This window comes from Galendromus occidentalis, unplaced genomic scaffold, assembly GCF_000255335.2.
Source record: "Galendromus occidentalis unplaced genomic scaffold, Mocc_1.1 scf7180000077073, whole genome shotgun sequence".
In the NCBI taxonomy this organism is placed as follows: Eukaryota; Metazoa; Arthropoda; class Arachnida; order Mesostigmata; family Phytoseiidae; genus Galendromus; species Galendromus occidentalis.
Genome location: NW_003805061.1, coordinates 435329 through 456271, shown reverse-complemented (window position 1 = coordinate 456271; position 20943 = coordinate 435329). Strand labels below are relative to the sequence as shown.

Below are 20943 nucleotides of genomic sequence, written 5' to 3'. Positions count from 1 at the left end.
AGGATGACGGGGAGGTAGCTCAGTGTCCTCTGCATAGAACGGGCGGATATTATTAGAGTAATACATTTTCGAAATTTACGAAGCGTATCTAATTGTAAGTTATTGAAGGAACGAAATATATAATTTTCTACCTTAAGTCGAGGTCCTGAATTATTCTAAATCACAACCATTGATCGAAAGAATGGGAGAAAAGACGTGGCTCGCTTTCACCTGACTGCCATTTTTATTCGGTCTCTCATAGATATCAAAACGGAGTGCACATGCTATATACAGTTTTTTTTTCTTGGGTCTCGTCGCCGATATTCACTAACGTAGCACTCGATATCAACAACATGTAAATATTCCGGCGAAGTTTCAAGAACTTCTTTCGGCAATATGCAATAAACTTCATTAAAAATTATCCTAACCTCGAACGCAAGATGCGAGGCGTCCGTAAACAAACAATCAATTCGAATCGTCTCTTCGAGGAAGAAAATCTAAAACGGATGGTAGAGACCGGCAAGAGAAAACGAATGATATTTTGCACAATCGTTCCGTATTATCCGCAGGGAAAGTTCCAACGGTACAAAACTACTCCTACTCTCTCCTCCATTAAACATCAGGTCACTGCTTTCCGAAGAGCCGAGTTCTCGAATCGAAGAATCCGCCGCTGACGCTTCGAACTCGTTCCAGTACAGAACTGGACGATATGCTCGCGATGCGATCGCAGACAAACACAAATATGGTAGGCGACGCAGACGGAGAATTCAAGTCAACCTATTCTTTGGTACCCCTTAATGGAACGTCTGGAGCGAATCGACAACGTAAACTATTGCGTTCCCTTATTGCAACTAGAAGAGGTCGAGATCTCCGAAGTATCTCCGGGCAAAGCGCGCGTGGAGCGATGGGTAACGATCATACTGGAAAATCTGATTCCGGTAGCTAGCTAACTCGTCGTAAACCCGATGGTATTCTCGATCCAACCATTCTGGAAGAGAGGAGTCAGGATTCAGAAAGGTCAAGATCGATGGAAGAATTTCCCCAGGACAATCGAATATCATCTGGGAGATATATGAATGCATGCATGCATGAACACTAGCTTGGAATGAATGTCGAGGGCGAGGAAGAGATGGATTTGGTCAATGGATCGATTCACTGGGATCAACCGGCATGGATCCGTGTCATGACATCTTACCTGGATTGATTATGTTGGCACCGAACTCCAGTATGAGCAAGAACAGGATTTCTCTGTAAATCGAGGGATTCCTACGGAATTTCCACTTCTGCCGCTCCTTCATCAAGAATACGACGGCGTCTCGAACGTTGCTCTCACTACCGGACTTCATGTGCTCGAGTATGGTACGACCAGCGCTGAGAAGAGATTTTTTGCCGTGAAATTCCATTAAACTCGCGGGACAATCCGATCGGGATGCGAGTCTGATTATCTCTTTCTGTTAGTAGCCAGGCTAGAACTCACCGTTTAAAACCTGAGGGGTCGTTTTCGTCTATGTAGAGGTCGCCCGGCTTGTACACAGTATACAGCGGCGGTGTTATGCAGTCGTGTAATTTGGGATTGTCCCAAAGCGTTTTCACGATGACCGGAGATTTCGATAGCGTCGAGTCTTCTTGAGAACTCTGTAAACCCTTATGCAGGATGCCACTACGAACGCAGAGCTGGTCTATATTCGTCGGGAGCTTCAGACGATAGAAATACCACACCTTGAATCGAACGGGAGAGTCTCCATCAGTTATCTGGTCTGACAAGAATCGGAGCGGGTTGATATCCGCGTCATTCGTTCATGAATCTGTCGTACAGCGATCAGGATTATTCGGAACACTTACTAGATTCCAGTAAATGATCGGATGCTCGTCTACGAAGTTGGGCCGTGTGAAAATCTCACTGCCGGCTTCGAGGACGTTCTCCACTTCTTTTTGTAGAACAAGAGGACTAAGATAAGGCACTGTGAAGTCACATGGAGCGAAGTTTTCCTGCGAATAGAATCCGAGAGTAATAAGCGATCCGCGCCTCGCGCTAGAGTCGAATTTTCTCACTTCTCGAGATTCATCCAAGGGAGCCGGAGCCTCGCGGTGACATTCGGGGAAATGGAATTTGCGGTGAAATTCTCGATCACTAATTAGCGGAACTCACCTCCTTATGTAAGTCTCGACGATCTTTGACTGTGACGAAGAGTTGAGGGACGAACGACGCGTTACACCAGCATTTCGTTTTGAGATTCGAATCATCGGCGGTCCAACCGCTCATGATCTCTTCGTCATAAACAAGACTTTTGCAGCTGACACATTGACAACAGGAACTCATTGTTATGTGCACGAACCCGCTGGCCACTTTCCCACCGGGAGCGTGCGTAAAGCCATTGTAGCTTGCCTCCTGAGGGGGCAGTTTATTGAACATTTGGTCCAGTGATCGAGAGGCAGGAATTCGATAAGAATCTGTGTTGATCATCGAGGTGAGACGCGACGCCATTGAGCGTAGATTGCCCATGACATCCATTCCACCCGCCGGTGCCGCCCGACCGATGGGAGAGCTGTTTGGACGTCTGTAATCGAAAATGGTTCACCGGTGAGACGGACAGACGTATTCCCAACTTTTGAATACGGCGCGAACGTGCTCCGATCGGTACCGAACAGTCTCATCCGGGAGATGAGGAGGACGCAAAATATCTCTGAGCTCCCTCGGAGAGACCCGCGCACGCGGAAACTTTCCAACGGAGCTCAAGAATTGTATTCGATCGAGGTTGATCGACTATCGAACGAAATTTACCTTAAATCAGACAGGTCTGGCTGCCGAATGGGGCCGGCGGAGAAACGACGGATTTTCGACAGATTTGAGCGATCCTTGAGTAAACTTTGGAGCAGACCCGAACCGTAATTTCCCATGCGTTGGAGCGAGGGGCTCACGGTCTTGGCGAAAAACTCGCGCGGCTGTTCGAGCAGAGTCATTGAGGCAGGCGCGGTCTGTGCGGGAACGCCAATCGAAACCTCGTTTAGTGATAGACATACTACGATATGGAATTCATGTACGTATAGACACAGACGACGAGGGTAGGATGACGGAATTCACGTAGGACTGCTCACCCTGAATTTGATGAAAGCGGACTCCTCTCTAATATATTTCTCCATCGAGAGCGATGCCTCACAGCTTTTGCTCCGTCTGAGGGTGTTGGTGGGCGTTCTCGTGGGTGTTGTCTGTCGCGAAGTTGTTCCACCCATCAGAACTCCGGCTGACGGCACTGTAAGCAATATCGGTACAAATGTTGAGGGAGAAAAACACTTCAAGGGACTCACTCAGTTCATATGGAGCCGAGCACCACCGAAAATAAGAATGAGATCCGTTGCCGGGTACAATGAGCCGCTGTTGATGACTCACTGTAAGTTTCCTTGTAGCTGCGGGGCAGCGAAAGCGTGGATGGCATCCTGGTGATGCCTTCTAAGGAAGTCGTACTGGCCGCGACCGAAGTCGTTCGACTCCTTCGTAGAGCCGTTTTGAACTGCGCTACGCCATAAATGACATTCTTGAGTCTCTTCCATGCCTTCGACTGCGGCCACGAAGAGACCATAACCGCTTTATTGTAATAGCCATGTGTCATGGCGTTTAGAAATATCTTCCGTTGCTTCGTCTCCATCAGAACTTTTACTGCCAGAGCGGGTTGCGATAGAATGGCGCACTGAGACAAGATGACCCGGTAGCAAACCTAGAACGCGGAAGAAAACATTCAATAAGAACGCCCGCGCAATACTCCGCTTCAATATGAAGTGATGATGGGATTTTGTCACTTGCACCCATGTAAATCCTCACAGAGACTTTTGCGTCTAGTCCTGAGCATTCGCTATCGGATTCTGAGAACCTTATGAATGAGCTCGAATTGTTATATCGATTACTCCGAAACGCACCTCATCGACGGGGTGACTTAATCGCTGCTGGGCATCACACAATATCTGGAATGCCATTCGGACTGCGGCGGGTCGTTCGGATTCCGGAATGGTCGCCAGGTAGGACGGCAAGTGAACAAACCATATCGAGTAACAAGCGCTGAGGAGTACTCGACCCCATCTAGCGGGAACTTCGTTCTGCTGTCGAGCTGATTTTATAGCCGACTTCACTTCGTGCTTCGTTCGTTTTATTATAGGACTCCCGGGATACTCTTCGATGTTTGGCGTCAAGCCGTTGTCGAGCTCTGGACGGGAAGCGTCTTCTGTTAGAACAACACACACAAGAACAGAAAACGTATCGTTCCTGCCGTCGATCGACGTAAATAAATAATGAATGAGAGCGTAGCGAAACCTGAAGGGCTCCGGCTCCAGGAGGCGCTACTCGCCCCTTTAAAGCCCCGAGGATCCGAAATATTGTACTCGCTCACCATCGAGAGCCTGTGCGCCCACGAACATGCTGGTGAAATTATCGAAGTTGAGATTGGCCCAGCCGTTGAATTTCAGGTGTTCGGGGTTTTGTGGCGGTTCGGGAGGCGCGATATAAGCGGTGTGGTTGTCCTCGCCGGCATCGATGCGCAACAAGTCGTCGCAAACCTGTCCCGAGCTATCGCACTGATCACAGCACTGGTCGAAAAAAGCCAACGAATGATCGTTCTCCGACAGGAAACTTCGCTCTTCGACCAATCGACTGAACATCTGGGTCTCGACGAGGAGAAAATAGAATTCCTCGTGGGCTTTGTCTTTCGTACGCAGGAAGTTCTCCACGTCGAAAAGCGTCTCAGCGGTCACATTCTTGGGTTTTTCGGTGACAGGCCGGAGAAATTGACGGAAGTCCCGCAGGGTTTCAACCATAAATTTCAGAAATGCGTCCTGAATCTGTAGATCGAGATCGCGCTCCTTGCGAAGGACGGCGAAGTCGGCTTCGGTTCGATCCTTTATCGAAGTGTGAATTTCGTGATATTGGATGCGGTAGTGACCGACTTTTTCGAAGAGGTCGGTGAGCGTCTGCTTCAGTTTCTTCGTCGCTCGTCTCGGCATCATGCGAGGATGAAGGTATTGCTTCTCTTCAGGTATGTAGATGCTGTTCGTATCGAGATCAACACAAATGACATCGCTTGGTAGCTCGTGGAGATCGAAATATCTCGAGTCCACACCGACCAAAAACGGCAGCGGAGCCATGAGTATTTCTGCGAGACCAAGTGGGCACAGCGGAACGTACGGACATTGCCAGCTCAGCGGGAAACAGGCCGACACGAGGGCCTCCGACACGAACGAAACCAGCTCGGGCCGGAGCGAATGGATGAGAATTTTGTTCTCAGTCAAGACGAGCAGTAGTGTGAGTATACAGTTGTCGGGCCCGAGATTGCTCAAAAGCTCCAGGAAAGACGCCCCGGATGTCGGTAGGGAGGTATCCGTCAGATGTCGGAGGGCCAGACTGTGATCCATGTTCAGGGGAACCGTGACCCGGGGTCTTTCAATGGTCGGGAGCGGTATGTTGAAGATAAAATGCAAAATATATTGTTCGATCGAGTTCTCCCGTCTCAAACTCGTGCTTTGCGAGAAGATGAATTGGAGGAATTTCTTAAAAATTTTGAAGAACGGGTACCGCGACACCACGCAGATACTTTTCGTCGCGTAGCACTTTTCTTTGTCTTGGATGGGGCCGAGGAGAGCTATCTCTTCCGAGTTCGGTTCGTAGGGCTCGTAAAAACTCAACGACGCACCGTAGGCTCGAGTCGCCGTCTGGGACGTGAACACGAACGTCGCGAACTCCGGTCCGGGTTTATCCCAGTAGGTTTTCCACTTTTCCACGGTGGCGCCCAGCGGCAGGCTGAACAGATGAACTTCTTGAGGCAGCGGGAATGGGCGTTTGTCGTAGGTGGGAAAACGGAGTATCGTTTCCGGTCGATACAAGATGTACGGTGGTCTATGAACGGATTTCTTGTAGCAAATATAAACGTCTGTACCAATGACGCTCTTGTTGAGGTTCCGATCGATTTTACAGTAAGCGTGCGGCGGGGTCTCTCCTTTGCTCGCTAAGATGACGCAAATATCCTTCACCACGAGAGTGTTGGAAGACGCCGTTTCAGGAGCTCTTCGAAACGTCAGGAAAGTTCTCGACGACGACGAGTTGTTGACGTTGGCCACTCGGCCATAAGGCGTAGTGTCGAGGACTTCACTGTCAGGCATGATTCGTTGCTTATCTTCATAGAGGACGCTGAAATTAAATCCATGGTTAGTTTCGCTCCGCAGGCAGCCCTCGACCCGCCCTGCGGTCGCATTCCCTTTCACTGGTTCAGCAAGCTCTCTGTTCGCTTGACCAGTTCCTTTATCTGTTCCCCGACCAAGCGAAAGTACAAACTTGTAGCCGCGATGTGTACGAAAGTGAATAATAAGAATGGGCTGACGTTTCACGGTATGCCCGCTGCTGCCCGACCGGAAAGACGATTCGGAGAGCGCGCGTGCGCAAGAGATATCGCTCGGAAGGGCGTGGAACTTTCAGCAGCAACTCGAAAATGTTGAGCAATCGAACGGGCAACAGACTTGCAACGTTCTCAACTCACCCGATATCCGTCAGTGGAGGCTTGTCGAGGCCTCTCCGATAGCACAGGAAAACAGTCTGGCACCGGATGCTCCCGTGGTTCAGGTCGGCCGAGTGGCCCGAGGGGGTTCGCTCAATGCAGGTGTACTCCAGAGGAGCTTGCTCCTTCTGAGACGCGATGATCACGGCTATGTCGGTGATCGGGAGCTGGTCCTCAAGCTCGGTGGTGTCCTGCATCTGGCTCGGCTCGTCCGAGATGCCGGCAACCACGAAGTAATCCACCAGCCTCCGGGGATCCCCGTCCATGCTGACGAGGCTTGGCCTGGAATTTTCCGTAAATCTGTCATGATTGATCATCCTCAAAAACGCATATGCTTGAACCTACGCACAAAACATATCCTAGTTCACTGGAATGTCCCCCCAAAAGTGAAAGATCCGAGGAGTTGTACTCCGGATGGACTTGGGCTCGGGAAAGAACCGAGGAACCCACTATAGTACGGTGAGGCCTCGAGTGCCCATCTATTCGACAGAGCCCATCTAATGAAAGATAGACTTGTATGTTCCGATCGCTTCACAGTGGCTCTTCGATCATTGGAGCTAGCCCCTCCGATTGCTGAGGCCCCATACAAGGGGAAATACTGTTTGTCTCTCAAGGTTTCCCATGGATTGACTCCGACGAGATGTGAGGGGGGGGTAGGAGACTTGACCCACACCTGCAACAGGTTGAGGAATGTGCGAACATTTATTAAAATCTCATCCAGGGCGTACGCTCAGCAACGCCCGGCACAATGGAGAGATGGAAACTTCTACAGACAACAAAGGAATTCACAAGGAAGGCGCATATGCAAAGTTCCTCTCTCCGTCGGTATGTTGAGGCTGAACGTTCCTACATACATTCGGGAAGCGAGGCGCTCTCCCGAGAAGCATGGTTGGGGGCCACGACGGCGAGAAGCGTGTCTTTATGAAATGACATTCAGCACAGCTTCGAATTCCTCGCCAGGAATTCTCCACGGCGTCTTCGAGCGGTAGGTTGGCTGGCTGATGGTCTTCGGGAGACGAACCGAAGAAGTCTCCGCATAGTTTCCTACTTTAAGGTAAAGGTTCCGCTGGATTTCCGCCATGGTTCGTCAGTGAATTCCACTCACTCCGGGAAGCAGAAGCGGAAAGCCGCTCGCGAGGAACCTTCGGCCATCGGCCAGGTTGGGGGGACTGGTTGCATGCATTAAAATGAATGAAATGGTCCCTGATATGGCCCTCAAAGAATATCGTCGAGTCGTGATTTTCATTGCCTGCCTCCATCTCACTATTCCTGACACGGCTATAACGCTGGCTGGATGTTAATACAAAGCCATTACTTGGGACGGATAAAATTAGACTGTGGTGTGCTAATGAGAGCCTCTCATTCTCCCCCGTCGAGCCTCGCTCCTACTATGTGATGCCCACCGCCATCACCATCACGACCGCCACCACCGTCGCCTATTCCGTCGATGCTATCACTACCACCACAAACAGCCGCGCGAGTACTGGCCTTGCTCCGCTCGCATCCATGAGTATCGGAATTATTGTTCAGTCCATTAAAAGAGACCGGCGAGCTTTGCTCTTCGCCACGATTTCCCTCTCGGTGAAGAAGCGAAATTCACGAACATGCAGAGGAATTCCTCGCCCACCATGGACAGTTCCGTGACCGGAAATCCTTCTCACTGGCTCGCGAGGGAATCGACTCGTCTGGAAAGGAGCTAGAGCGACCAAATTGCGCGCAACAGGAAACTCCGAGCCCATCCGAATTCTATAACGAGCAGTTCAACGAAGAATTTCCGCCCCGCGTCGCTCTGTAGGGATTATTATCGTATCTCCTTCGTATTCCGGGGCCCTCGACGTCTTCCGCTATTCAGAACTAGATGAACTGTTGACTAGGTATCATTAGCGAGATCAGGAAACAGCGACGGTAAGCTCCATCAGCTCCGTGTTGCAGAATCCATCTGGGGTGAATAATTGTTCACATCATAGACTACTCGAGTATACTCGGGTTCGGCACGACCCTGCATCCACCACGAGCGGCAGCACCGTCGTTGCATCCACTTCGGGAACCGCAAGCTCTTCTACCACTACCGCTCACACCGTCACTCGCTACATAACTGACACCAAGCGCAATTCTGGGCACGCCACGCCGTCTCGTCCGGTCGCGTCTGTATTATAATTATAGTGGTGATTTGGTGATAGTGGTGATACCCGCCCGAGAGTAGTCCCAGACCGCTCAGACTACTATTCGATTCATAAGCTGGTCGACTGACTATTATATTCTCGTCATCGCTTCTCTCTCCCTTCGAACGACCTACCGAGCTGGCGAGCGGAGCTAAAGTGAATACCTCCTGAGGTCAAACAGTGCCGTATGTATACTTTTCCGTGCCTGCTACCGCTGCCAATAATCTCCATTGTTGCGATTGCCTGTCGCTAATCGACTGTAGATCACTTGTTGCTTCTCTGAGGGACTTCCGGGCAAGACTTCGCGGCCATCGATTATTACCGCCGATCAGGTGCATCCATCCGGGATGCCACGAGAATCGACTGGTTGAGGAAATTCAATAGATTGCCGAACGGGCAATCAACGACGAAGTCGATCTCCTATTGCGCTCAATGCCTGCGTCAGTCCGTCGGGGAATTTTCAGCCTCCTCTGACCTCAGACAAAAACAGCGGAGAAGCAATTTAACCGAATCGAGGGAAGTCCCTATCCGGCTCTGCTGCTGTCTCGTCATGACCAGCCGGCGGATTTTCGGCGATCCGCCAGACCGCGCAATGAGCGAAAAAGTTTTTCGGGGCCCGGCGAGAGTAAAATAAACAAATCTAGGCGACATACCAAACGAAGGCCGGAGGGACAGCGGAGTAGTGGCTTGCCTTAAATAAGGCAACAAAGCCAACCTAGCAACCCCATTGACCAGACTGTGTATGGTATGGGTGGCACGCTCGAAACGTGCCCGCATTTGGTAATGGTGACTGAGCTCACAGTTCGAGTCCGAGTCCGCCCGTTTGCTCGCTGGCGGGCCGCGGAGCAACTCATTGCCTCGGCCCGGCAACGAGAAGCGAATAAACGAGCAAAACAGTGGAGAGATAGACGAAACAGAGCTTCGTTACAGCTGGATGAAGGCAAGATGGCGCAAACAAATTCCACCGTGAGCGGAACCGTCGCAGAGGTCCTGAATAGAGAGCTGGCCGGACTCCTGTACAGTTCGCTGATTCACTTTCTCTATTTCTGTTTAATTGAAAACCGAAGCGTATGATACCCGTTAGATTTTCTCGCTCCTCACTCGTCGGTGTGCTCGCGCTCTCGAAACCCACCCGCTTCGGATCGATGTAATAATGTTGGGAGGAATCGCGCTCAGCCCGCCAGGGGGGCTGGAGCTTTGTTGGCCAGAGGAAACAAAATCCCACTGTGCGCTAACTCGCACCGATGTCATTCCGGGAACATCAGATTTCGAAGTGGGAATCGGTTCCGAGATCATGGCAACATCGTGATCGATACCGCGAGGATGGAGGCGGAACTGCCAAAACAAAAAGTTTGAATTCAGCTGTGACCGTATAAATGAATGTCTCGAACACTAACGGGCCGAGACGTAGCGGGTCCCGGCCAGCTTCGAATATTCTCCAGAGAATGCCATCTCGAGGCGGTGGAACGAACGACGCTCAGTCTCGATTTGTATCAATTTTAGACAAAAAAAAAAGAATTCGAACGATCCGGTCCTGAGCTTCACTTAGTCGAGCACATCCAGCTCCCTCTCCAACCACAAACGAACGTTATTCGCTGTTTCCATCGAATTCAAATTTTCATCAATAACAACGACATCGGAGCCCACATGGACGTTCTCTGGTTTTTCAGCTGATGCATGGGTCTCCGTACAACTGGCTCCCCGGGAGACTTCCGATTCGAGTCTTTAGCTCATTTCGAAATTGTGTGCATTGATTAGTCTCATTGATGGATGAAGAGAATTCGCCGTCACGTTTTTGCCAGGAGAAACGAGTCTACTCTGTAATAGGTCTCCAGGACTCGAACGAGAAATTCGATGCTACGTTCGGATTGATACGATGGATCATAATTCATCCGGACACAGCCTGACGAAGCCTCCTCGCAGCCTTCTAGACTTGCTCTGCACCGGGGTGGGCTCTCGGAAAATTTCGGTCGTTGCGAAGCGCTCCTGTGGCGTGTATACCGACGGAGAACAAAAATGATACAGAGAAGATGCGGAGGGGCATGAATCCGAGCTTGATCGGATTTACGCACATTCTCATTGATGGACAATCAGCCGGAGACTTACTCACAGTTCCGTATCCGATCAATAACAAAACACATTCATCTGGAGGGGAAACGTTTTTTCTCTCTCGGCGACGGCGTCCAAGAACGCATCCGGTGCCTTTGTCGAAATCAGGTATGAGCATACGACGGAAACATCACACGTCCTCGAATAATCAGGTTCCGGATGAGTTTTGGAAAAACGAAATGATTCCTATTGGACCCATCGAGAAGATATTGTCAAGTGCCAGCCGATCAATTCAGTGGTGCTCCTCTCCACCAATCGCTTGCTTGATTCTCCCTCGAGCCTTGTTAGCTTGATAATTGCTTGAAGAGCCGAGGAGGAATCGTAATTCTCGCGACAACGATTCCCTCCTAGGTCTTCTTCTCTTCCCAGTGGAACTGTTGCTTCAATTGGCACACTCTCGTAAAGTCTAGAGCTTCAGAGCAGGATTCGCCGGAATTGAATACCTATGCGGCGGGACGAGGCGAGGTTCTCAGCCCTCCTTAAGAAACGGGATAGGTTCTGCTAGTGGTCTGAACTCCTCACGAAGTCGGCGGATCCATTCCGGATGCAACACCGATGGAATGAACTGCCGTCGATAATCATATTTAGCGAGAAAATCCGTTGCATTCGATTCCCTAACGAGAACGCAAGTTTCCGTGTCTGACTCGATTGTCTCGGATACATTCCAAAACATAGAGATCGGTGACTTTGGGACGCTCCCATCGTGGAAACCCTTAATTTCGTATCATTGCCCGTACCCAGATATGAGTCACGCGCTCTTCGTGGTAGTCGTATTGGAAAGCAGCCGTAGTCGCCGCCGCCTCACCGATCAGGCCAAGACGCGCATCCGACGGAGGTCACGCTCAGGTGGGCCAGCACTGGAGAAAAATTGCGCGCGGCGTCCGCAACAAGCACGCCGAAACCTCCATGCGGTAGAAATCATCATAGAGACTCGTGTCGACTCGATAGGCATCCATCGAGAAGAGAGAATCCAATTGGAGTGCTCATCCCGATGGTTGGAGTCACCGCTCAAGAAGTTCGGCAGCGAAAACAGACACAGGACATCGGCGGGCTCACTGACAAGAGAAATATTCGGAAATTCAAGAACTCGGTAATCAGATCTTCGATTCGACTCATGAATCAGTCGTGGCCATTGTCTGAGCTGTCTCCGACTCCCCTTCGGTCGTTTGTCCCTTCAGCGCATCGATGGGCTGACGAGCTTCCCCGTCGTTTGGTACGAACCAGATTGGGGAGAACTCAGAACTGACAGAGCGACTGGTTTACCGGTTGAAGACTACCTGACATAACCTCAAACACTGGCGTCGAATTACGGTCTTTTACGTGTATTCCGACCCACGGACGAGCCCCGCGAAGTCAGTCAGCTCGTGCCTCGTACGTTCGCTTTCGCTCGCGCACGCGGAGGAAACTCGAGAGCAATTTAGAGAATAAGCAACGAACGTCGAATGCCAAGACGTCGTTCATTTATTTCCAAGTGCTGCTCCAGCCGCCCCCGACCTTCGACAGAGTCCTCCCTCTGCTATCCGGCTTCGGAGCTGACTCCGCGCGGAGTTTTCGCCCGGCGTACCGTCAGTCAGTCAGACAGGCTGCTCAGTCTACCTACTCAGAGTTGAAGGTTTTCGAAAAAATTCCTGTCTCGAAATTCTCTGCTCATTATTCTGCTCGCTACATGAGAACAATTCGCGATTCCATTAACCTGAGTGTACTCTCTCCCCGCTCGCTAGCTCGCTCGCTCGCCCAGGGGAGAGCGCCCGCCCGCGAACCCGCCAGCCCGCCCCCTCGGCTGCTAACCTGTTTCTCGCCCGTCTTCTGCTAAAAACTCCAGCCCCACATTTTTCGTCCCCGGGGTCATTCGTAACCTACGAGATCCATCCTGCGATCCACACCAAGTCCAGACCTACCATCGATCCCTCAAAACTAAGAATAAATGGAAGCTTTGAAATTCATGATGCCCGAATTTCCGGGCCTGATCAACGAAGTCGAACCCAGACCCTCTCTTCAGGCAGCAGTCACCTTATCTCCTCGTCTTGATCCGACACCTGTCCACCCACCCACGGATCTTCGTTTGTTTCCTCTGAGCTCGAGATTACTGTGCGGCCGCTCTCATCAGCTTGTACACAAGTTCTCATTAGTGCTGCACCTCTATGAATAATGCGCATCGCGCAGCCGGCTCGGCGGTATATACGTAGTACGATGATGTCGCAGGGGGGCGACTGGAATTCCTAATTGATACCTGAATGGATGGAGCGATCATGCAACAGATCCGAGGTCGAGGAACCTCGCGGGATCCGGATGCTCCGAGGAGAGGAGAGGTCTGGACTCTTTGCCACGACAGGAGAGGTTTCAGACAGTCCACCCTGCGCCTCGACACAACCAGAGGGTCCTCAAAGAGCCTATCGAGAGCGGGGCTCTCCGATAGTCGCGCTCATTCGCCCAACGAAAACACTAGACGACAATACCGAGAGCTTGCAGCGCCTCGCCTTGGATGCTTGAAAGAGAGGGGGGAGGGTGCTTCTACGTGTCACCATTGCGGGAATCTCCAACGGTGTCGCGCGAGAGCTCGCAACAACTGGTGCCACAAGTGCGACCCCCCGGATCTCTTCTATATCTGGCTTGTCTGGCATTCGGAAAGTTATTCGCGGATGTCTCTATTTTGTGTCCCGCGGCTCTCCCCAGAGCTCTTTCTGTGGGACGACGGGGGAAGAATCCCCATCGAAGGGCCATATGGAGAAGGCAGCCCCGCCAGATATCGCGGAACAATTGGAGGATGGGATCGCAACAGAACTCACTTCAGTTTAAAGACTACATTCGTTCCCTTTCATTCGACATTGGCAGAGAAAGCAATGGCCCGTCGCCCAATAAGCGACAACCCAGAGACTGGTCTGCTCTCTTTTCCACATGGTGCCCGTCTGCATCGCGAAGCCACTGTCCCTATCCGATATGAGCTTCCCGAGAAAACGATCCCATGTTAAGCAATAAATGAAGAGACGAGCATTCGAGAGCCCTGAACTGATTGCTCCGATGCGCTAGAGAAGTGTAACATCATGAACAGCATATTCCGAGCATGATGTGTCAAGTGAGAGAGTGGAGTAGCCACCAGACCACGTCTCTGACAGTCGGCTCATTCCATTTGATATTGAGGGAACGAATCCTCCATACTCCCCGATCATTCAGATGACTTGCGACACATCGACATCCATGGGTACCGGCTGAATCTTCGCCTGTGAGTCAAGGTGTGGCTTACCTTACAGTCGAGCAGGACAGATGTGTCGATGAACTTTTGCGATCACCGCGTTATTCACGTAAATTTTTTATGCAGCTGCGCAAAAAGCGTGTGACAGCATGAACTTCCAGGGTCATCACTCACGCTCTCGGAGACATTGTCACTGAATAGATATTCTCCCCAATTTTGACTCACTCCGCTGGCCAATTCACGGTGTAAACAATGCTGAGCTGCTTAACAACCAGCAGCAATGGTTCTCGCTGCTCAGTGGCTAGCAGACGATGTTTTCCGAAAGATTGTAAACATAAACAGACTTCGCAGCGCCAACTTTCGGATTCCGGATCTCTATGATTCTAATTCGCCGAATTCGTGGCTCGTTTCTCAGTCATGGAACGTCTCGGAATTTCGACTTGTGAGAGAAGCAATCATCCGGGGATCATAATGCACATTTTGTCGTGGCCAGGTAGCACTGATGCACAACAGCGCAAATCGATTCGAAACCTCCAATGCGGCTGTGCCGGATGGCAGTGATGACATTTTCGAAAGGCAGCTGACCTTCCGCCATTATAGGCGGCATTTCAGCTCTCGGTTCTGCGGACTGGACGCTCTCGGAACGGATGCATGATTGACCGACTCAATCACCGATCGAATCCGCGTTTCCGATCTCGAACAGCGCGAAATATTCCCCCGAGTGGCTTGGCTTCGAGAACTAAGTATCCGAGAGACACAAGACGGCGCCATGAAGCTGCGCGGTCCCCCCGATTCTAATAAACTGTTAGTTCGATCACCTGAGTCGACTGAATCCAATGCCAGCAGGAGTATCCTGAACTTCCTCTATCGGCACAACTGTTCTCACTTTCCATCGTGATGAACTACCCGTCGTGGTTGGCCGTCGCTGCTTGAAGGCGATGAAATTCTGAGAACCTTCCGGGGCCTCGATCGCAAACTCTTTGGGAATAGCACCAACTGCTCCGCGAACTGCGAGATCAGCGGTCGCTCAAATTGAGGTCCGCGCTGTCCTCAATCAGATCTCGGGTCTCCAAGGGGCGCAATCGTTTAATCGAAGTCTGCTAAGCTAGACTGATCCCCTCCTCTTCCACGAGTGATGGCTCGAGAAGATGATTGAAACGAATTCTGCAAGATGAGAATCACAGTGAAAAGGTTCCAAGTTGGAGGGACCTAGTCGCTTCTCCGCGGTGGGATCCAAGCAGCCTGTACTATAGAATCCAGTGAACCTTTGACCATTTCGCGCGGAATAGAGTTCTCGGATATTTCATCCCCAGCTGCTGCCTCGGAACATGGAGCGCGATGGAATCCATGGACGATCCTTCTCGCCATGGACGCTTTTCGATTTATGAGCGTGTCTGAGCAACGCGAAGAATCAACGAATATTTCTTAAAGAACTGAGGGAAATCGACTTGAATGTTCCGCCAGTAGCAGCTAAAGGCGAAGCTAATATTCGCTCTTCGGACTTCCGAGTGCCGATTCTTGCGGATTCCCGTCATGGCGATTGAGGCACAACTATCCATTAGTCGAGAACTCCCGGGATTACGGTAGCTCAGAGTCGAGATACCTGAGTGATAGAAATTGAGCAGGGAAAAAACGCGCGAGAATGGAGAAGAAAACGCGCTGTTCCGCAGAGGTCTGACAGAGGACTATCCGATGTATGTACAACAGTTGAGCACGAGGAGGGGGTCGATATCCGGAACCCGTAGGCACTGTTAAGACAAACCATTTTCAGGTTTCGCCGCAGTGCTCCCTCGTCTCAGTATCTGGGCAGAGTTGATAGCTACGGCTCGAACGGGGCTCAGCACATCTTCTCGCTCCAAATCCGGGAGAGAGGCTTCGAGCGAGAACTCAAGCGCACAGGTTCGATCAGCGGTCGATCGGCCGCTCTCAACGGATCAGACTCACCTCAGATTTTGGACGGACGGAAAAAGCAGAAAGTAGGACCATTATCTCACTATGTCACCATATTCCCGAGATTCGACCTCGCGATTCATTGTCTCGTAGGAAACTATTCTAGCCCCAGAGTCGACTTCTCGGTCTGGAGCGGGGACCGATCGCTCGAACGGGGCCGATTCTCCGATAACAATGGAGAATTAATTCCCAATTCAATCTTGAGACAGAGAGGTTTTGCGAAGTTCCCGGAAACTGACTCGCTGTCCCATGTCCGGCAGCGACTTGCACCTTCTCCTAAACGTTCAAGCTGCTGACAGTGACAAATGCTCCGTGCTGAAGGGAAATCTTTTTCGCTTGTCTTCTCCGCGGAGCAAGTCAATCCACTCTCGTCGAGGGAGCGAGGAGGATTTTCGAATTCTCGCTCCCTTCTTACTCAATTTCAGAGAGAGGAATCAGCGGAGGATCCGAGATCCGTAATTCTCCACCACGAGAATCCTCGAGAGCTCCGTCATTCATAAGTAGTTGCATAATAGATGTGTGTATTTGGCGGGTATGATGGGTCGCGTGATAAAGACCTCAGGCCCTGGGGGAGTTCAGGATCTCTGCATCCATCAGGCCGAAAACATCGACCCAGGCGATGAGATTCCGGTTCGAGCATCGGTACCACTCACAATGGACAGGAGGTCGAATGATTTAAGGCTGGCGAATGACTTATTCTCCCGTCTCTCCGATATCGTACCCCATCCTCCAGTTTTCGAGGTCATTGTTGACGTCTTGTGCAAATTGTTGACGTCTGATACATCTGATCAACTGGTTTGTACAATGGGAACCCGGAGGAGGAAGATGGCCGAATGGGGAACCTGCCTCGTCTGCCTGCCGGCCTGCCTGCCTGCTGCCAACCAATTCAACCAATTTAGTGGCAGCTGCAAACTACGTGAGTTGCAAGCAAGCCGACCAAAGAGGCAGATAGCTCGAGAGGCTGCCAAGGCAGCAGCAGCCAGTGAGCGAATGAAGGAGCGGACGAGCACGCTCACAAACAGAGCAGGCATTGAGGAGGTCGCGTCTCGTCGAGTGCCACCAACGGCGAGCACCACGAACAATTGACGTGCGCCAATCGTTTCCGATTTTAGAAACGAATCAAATCGTCGACATCTCTGCCACCGATATTGCGAAAGCCGAAAAAAACGTCTCTCGTCTACGACGGAGGTTCTGTTGAGAGCTCACTGACGAAAAAATCGAACAACTCCGGTTTCTGCTCAGTTTTTCGTCAATGCCGAAAATCGAAAATATCGAGTTTCCTCTCGAAAGCTCTACTGGACGAGGGAGTGAAGGAAGGGACGTTCCGTAGGCGGGGCGGGAAAAAAGTTACGCTGAGCGATTAGTTCTCTATTCGTGCAGGGCTCGATTAATTCGAGTCATCTTCTCTGAAATAAAGGACCAGTGCCTGCGTTCCTTGTAGATTCCCCAGAAGGAGCGTCCAAGTTAGCGTTGTCTTGACATCAGGACAATTTTCGCTCATTGTGTTTCTTGCGATGTGGAAATCTCCAACTCATCGGCAGCATGCTGCGCCTCCCGCGACGTTTCCGCTGTACCGAGTGTGGGTCGAGCCCGGGATCGATCAGGCCGCCAGGGCGCGTCTTTGGACGAATCAGGGAACACTCACTCAGAAGGAAGATCGGATAGAGACTAGGCTCCGTGACCGAGGTTATTTGCGGTTTTCCGTCAACATGAGATTCCTCGGAACACCGCGGATGACCGCGGTTATCATTGGAATTCGCAGTCATCCGCAAAGCCCAGTCGAGAGGCCAGAGGTCTCCTCGCTCTAAGAAAGGCATCCCGCGCTGACTGAGGGACGCTCAGAACGCTATTGCTCAATGAGATTCGTTTCAAGAGTCGCGGGCCTTCGTCATTGTAAGCAATCATCCACGAGTCCGCCCCAGCATAGAAGGGATTCAGGCGAACTCTATGATTACAGGAAACAGTGGTGAGCCCCCAATACCCCGAAACCGGAAACGAGAAAAAGCGAGAGTCTCCGGAGATTTTCTATCTGTATCACACAGGTCACTCGTGTTCGATTGTGATGTCGTTTTTCGGGTGTAATATCTCACAATCGTGGATTTTCCCGGTACGCTTGGTCTCTCGTCGGTGTTCGGGTCGGGTCCTCATCTTTCTCTTCGACCCCGTTGAATCAGGGAGAAAAGAGTAGACAACGACTACGAACTGCTCCCCTTAATAGCGTTCATCGGTTTTTCATTCCGTCGGTCGGTCATCAGTGCCGACGAAGTCGGGCCGCGAAGGCTCGCGTTCGGAATTAATTTAATCTCGAGCAACATTTGTCCAACAATCGGAAAATTTCTCAATGAAGGCCATACATCTATTTTTATTGAGGTCCCGTCCGGCTGCAGCGGTCCCGGCGGTCTGCCGGCCGGCCGGCGGGTCGGACAGACGAGCGGGTGCGGCATCAGCGGCTGAAACCATCTATCTAAGTCCCGCCCCGTGACCCCTTCCTCGTTCTTCCCGAAGTTCCCCCTGACGACGACGACGACGACTACTATTCCCCGCTCTTCAGAATTCATCGAAACCATCGGCGGGATGACTGGGCGCATGTCCGCCCCGCATCGCGTACCGCTATCGAAGAGACGAGCAATTCAAATTGAATTTCGTTTTCTGTACCATCCCGGTGCCGTTCCTCGACCCTTTGACTGATGCCGCTGAAAGACTCGGTCGGTCGTCATCATCGACATGGTTCTCATGATCATGCAGTGTTGCGGAGTGAATCTCACCAAAAGAGATCCATCTAATCAGTTGAATCCTCCAGACCGAAGTACAATCACTAAACAGGTCGCCGTCGAACACCAGCCTCCGCTGCGACGGCAAGACGACCGCCGGAAATACGACCCCACCAACGACAAAGTCTACGATGAGTCTAATTACATTTATCCATACTCGACATTCAGATGTTTCATTCGCTTTCCTCCGTCGACTGACTGACTGTCGGTCTGACCGAGCGACTCGCTTCGCTGATGGAGGTTTCCAAAGAGCCCCACACGAAATCATATTTCAGGTTTTTACTCGGAACCTAATTAATTAGGATAAATCACAGCCGACGAGCGGGTGAAGGTCCCCCTCCGCTCGCACGGCGAACGTCATTGACTCTCGATAGACCGGTGAACATCCGCCTGAAGTTGAATACCAACGTCCAGAGCGACCTTCTGAGGATGCTCGATGAAGGCGAGCTCAACTCGGGTAGGTCTCTGACCTGACTAGAATACGGAATTCCGTTCCTGAAGATCCCGCAGTACTCTTTGGTCAGCGGCGGATGGGGTCAAATGAATCAGATATCCGACTCATCACATACATCCTTCCCAAACTCCGCGGAAATGTTCCCTCTGCTCGTTCCGATTTCGGTAGAGCGCTCTCCATGGAATGTGGTTCGGTCTATCGCGCGTTGTTCCACGTAAGTAAGCCACACCATGATGGGAGCTGCGCCAGTAGAACGGATAGAAAACCCTGAGAGACCTTGTAACCTGCACGCCGAGCTGAGGGTTTACTTGTGATCCGATTTGCAAATTTTCCCGGCTTGCGCGCCGACCGGGTAACAAGGCTGGCTTACTGCTTGGCTGACTGGTAGGTTGGCTGGTTCGGTTGCGAGGGGCTATGGGTCATGGGGCAGGAAAGCGGAACGGAGAGGGGAGACGTGCTTGCCTTGCTTAATAATTCAATTACCTACTCCCTCGCAACGGAGGGGGCTTTGGCTGCTCAATTCTACTGGCGCCCCGCATATCTGCGGTCGCCGCTGCTGCCGCTAAGACCGAGCCCCGCCATTGCTGAAGCCTTCGTGAATATTGACTGAGTGAGATATTGCCGAGATTTCCATTAATTGTTTGCCTGCCTATCCTCGTCCTTGGCAATGTCTGAGCCAGACTGTCGGTTTGCTCGTCTACCGTCTGGTGCTTGGTGGGTTGGTATGTGAGTTAGCCTGTCTCGTTTCTCTCCGTTTCCCCAATCCTCTCGTACATGATTGTACGCGCGGAAGAATTTCACTGCTAATTACTACAAGGCGAGCGGGGTTTCATCCACGAGATCAGGGAATCCCGACCGGCAGCTGGAAGTCTGAGTCTCCTCGACATCCGAGCGAGCAGACATTCGGGTTCCACGGCCTCGGTGTCCCGATGAGTCGGCGAAGAGAACGAGACCCGAATCCCCATCAGAGATGAGGTCTCCAGAAATGAGCCATCCGACGGCAGATGGGAAACCGTCAGGATCCGGGAACGGCCTTCGGAGTTCGACCGAGTACGCTCGGTATGAATAGGGGAGGAGGGGGGGGGGGCATGACAATCGATATACCTCGACATAGGACGAGACGGAAGACTAAACAATAAAAGCCAGATAATTCATATCTTCTCCGAGAATCGGGGTCCTGCTGAACTTTGTCGCCCCGACAGAGAGGAGAATCTAGCTTCGCTTGTGATGTTTCTTGCCGAGGTCTCGGGGTTGCCCAACGTAAAAGTGATCCCGAGAACAAGTGTTGTGACCCGGAGCAAAGACTTCTTCCCTCTCTTGAGTCAGCGGAGCGACCCGTCGTTGGCTGTCTGGCTGGCCCGGTTGTTGATGTTCTTGTGGTGTTATGACTCTTGCCGAGCCCAAATTCGTCCAGAGCAGAGTTTAGGGAGTGAATCCCCGTGGTCTGCCGGTAGTGGCTGTGGGAGAGTCTTCATGGTGGCAAGGTCTCTTTTTTTCAGTTTGTTATCCAGCGAGCTTACGCCTGCTGGTAGACCGACCAGCTGGCCGGCTTCATCCCGCGCAGCCGCCCCGCCGGCTGCCAGTGAGCCAGCCCGGCGCGTCGTGGTGTTTGCGTCCTTGCTTGCCTCGCAGCCGTAGTAAAAAGGAGATTGCCAGGCCATTACATTACACGAAGCCTTTATGGCGGAACCCGCCATGTGCGAGGGAACTGCCGGGAATACGGGGAGAGGTTTGTCTGCGACCGGGAAAAAAATCACGCGCAAGAGTGGAAGACCAGGGGAGGGTGAGGTTAGAT

The 20943-nt window shown here is 51.6% G+C and overlaps 1 protein-coding gene across 1 annotated transcript; it reads right to left on the bottom strand.

The window, feature by feature from the left end:
* Positions 1–403: 403 nt before the first annotated feature.
* On the bottom strand, positions 404–6766 carry Crag (DENN domain-containing protein Crag). Its single transcript, XM_003740630.3, has 11 exons — positions 6495–6766; positions 4359–6148; positions 3892–4175; positions 3368–3692; positions 3076–3230; positions 2762–2955; positions 2129–2537; positions 1822–1968; positions 1457–1698; positions 1175–1350; positions 404–967 (listed from the first exon to the last, which is right to left on the bottom strand). The coding sequence occupies exons 1-11, from the start codon at positions 6707–6709 to the stop codon at positions 831–833; spliced, it is 4074 nt and encodes a 1357-aa protein (XP_003740678.2). The 5' UTR covers positions 6710–6766; the 3' UTR covers positions 404–830.
* Positions 6767–20943: the final 14177 nt, after the last annotated feature.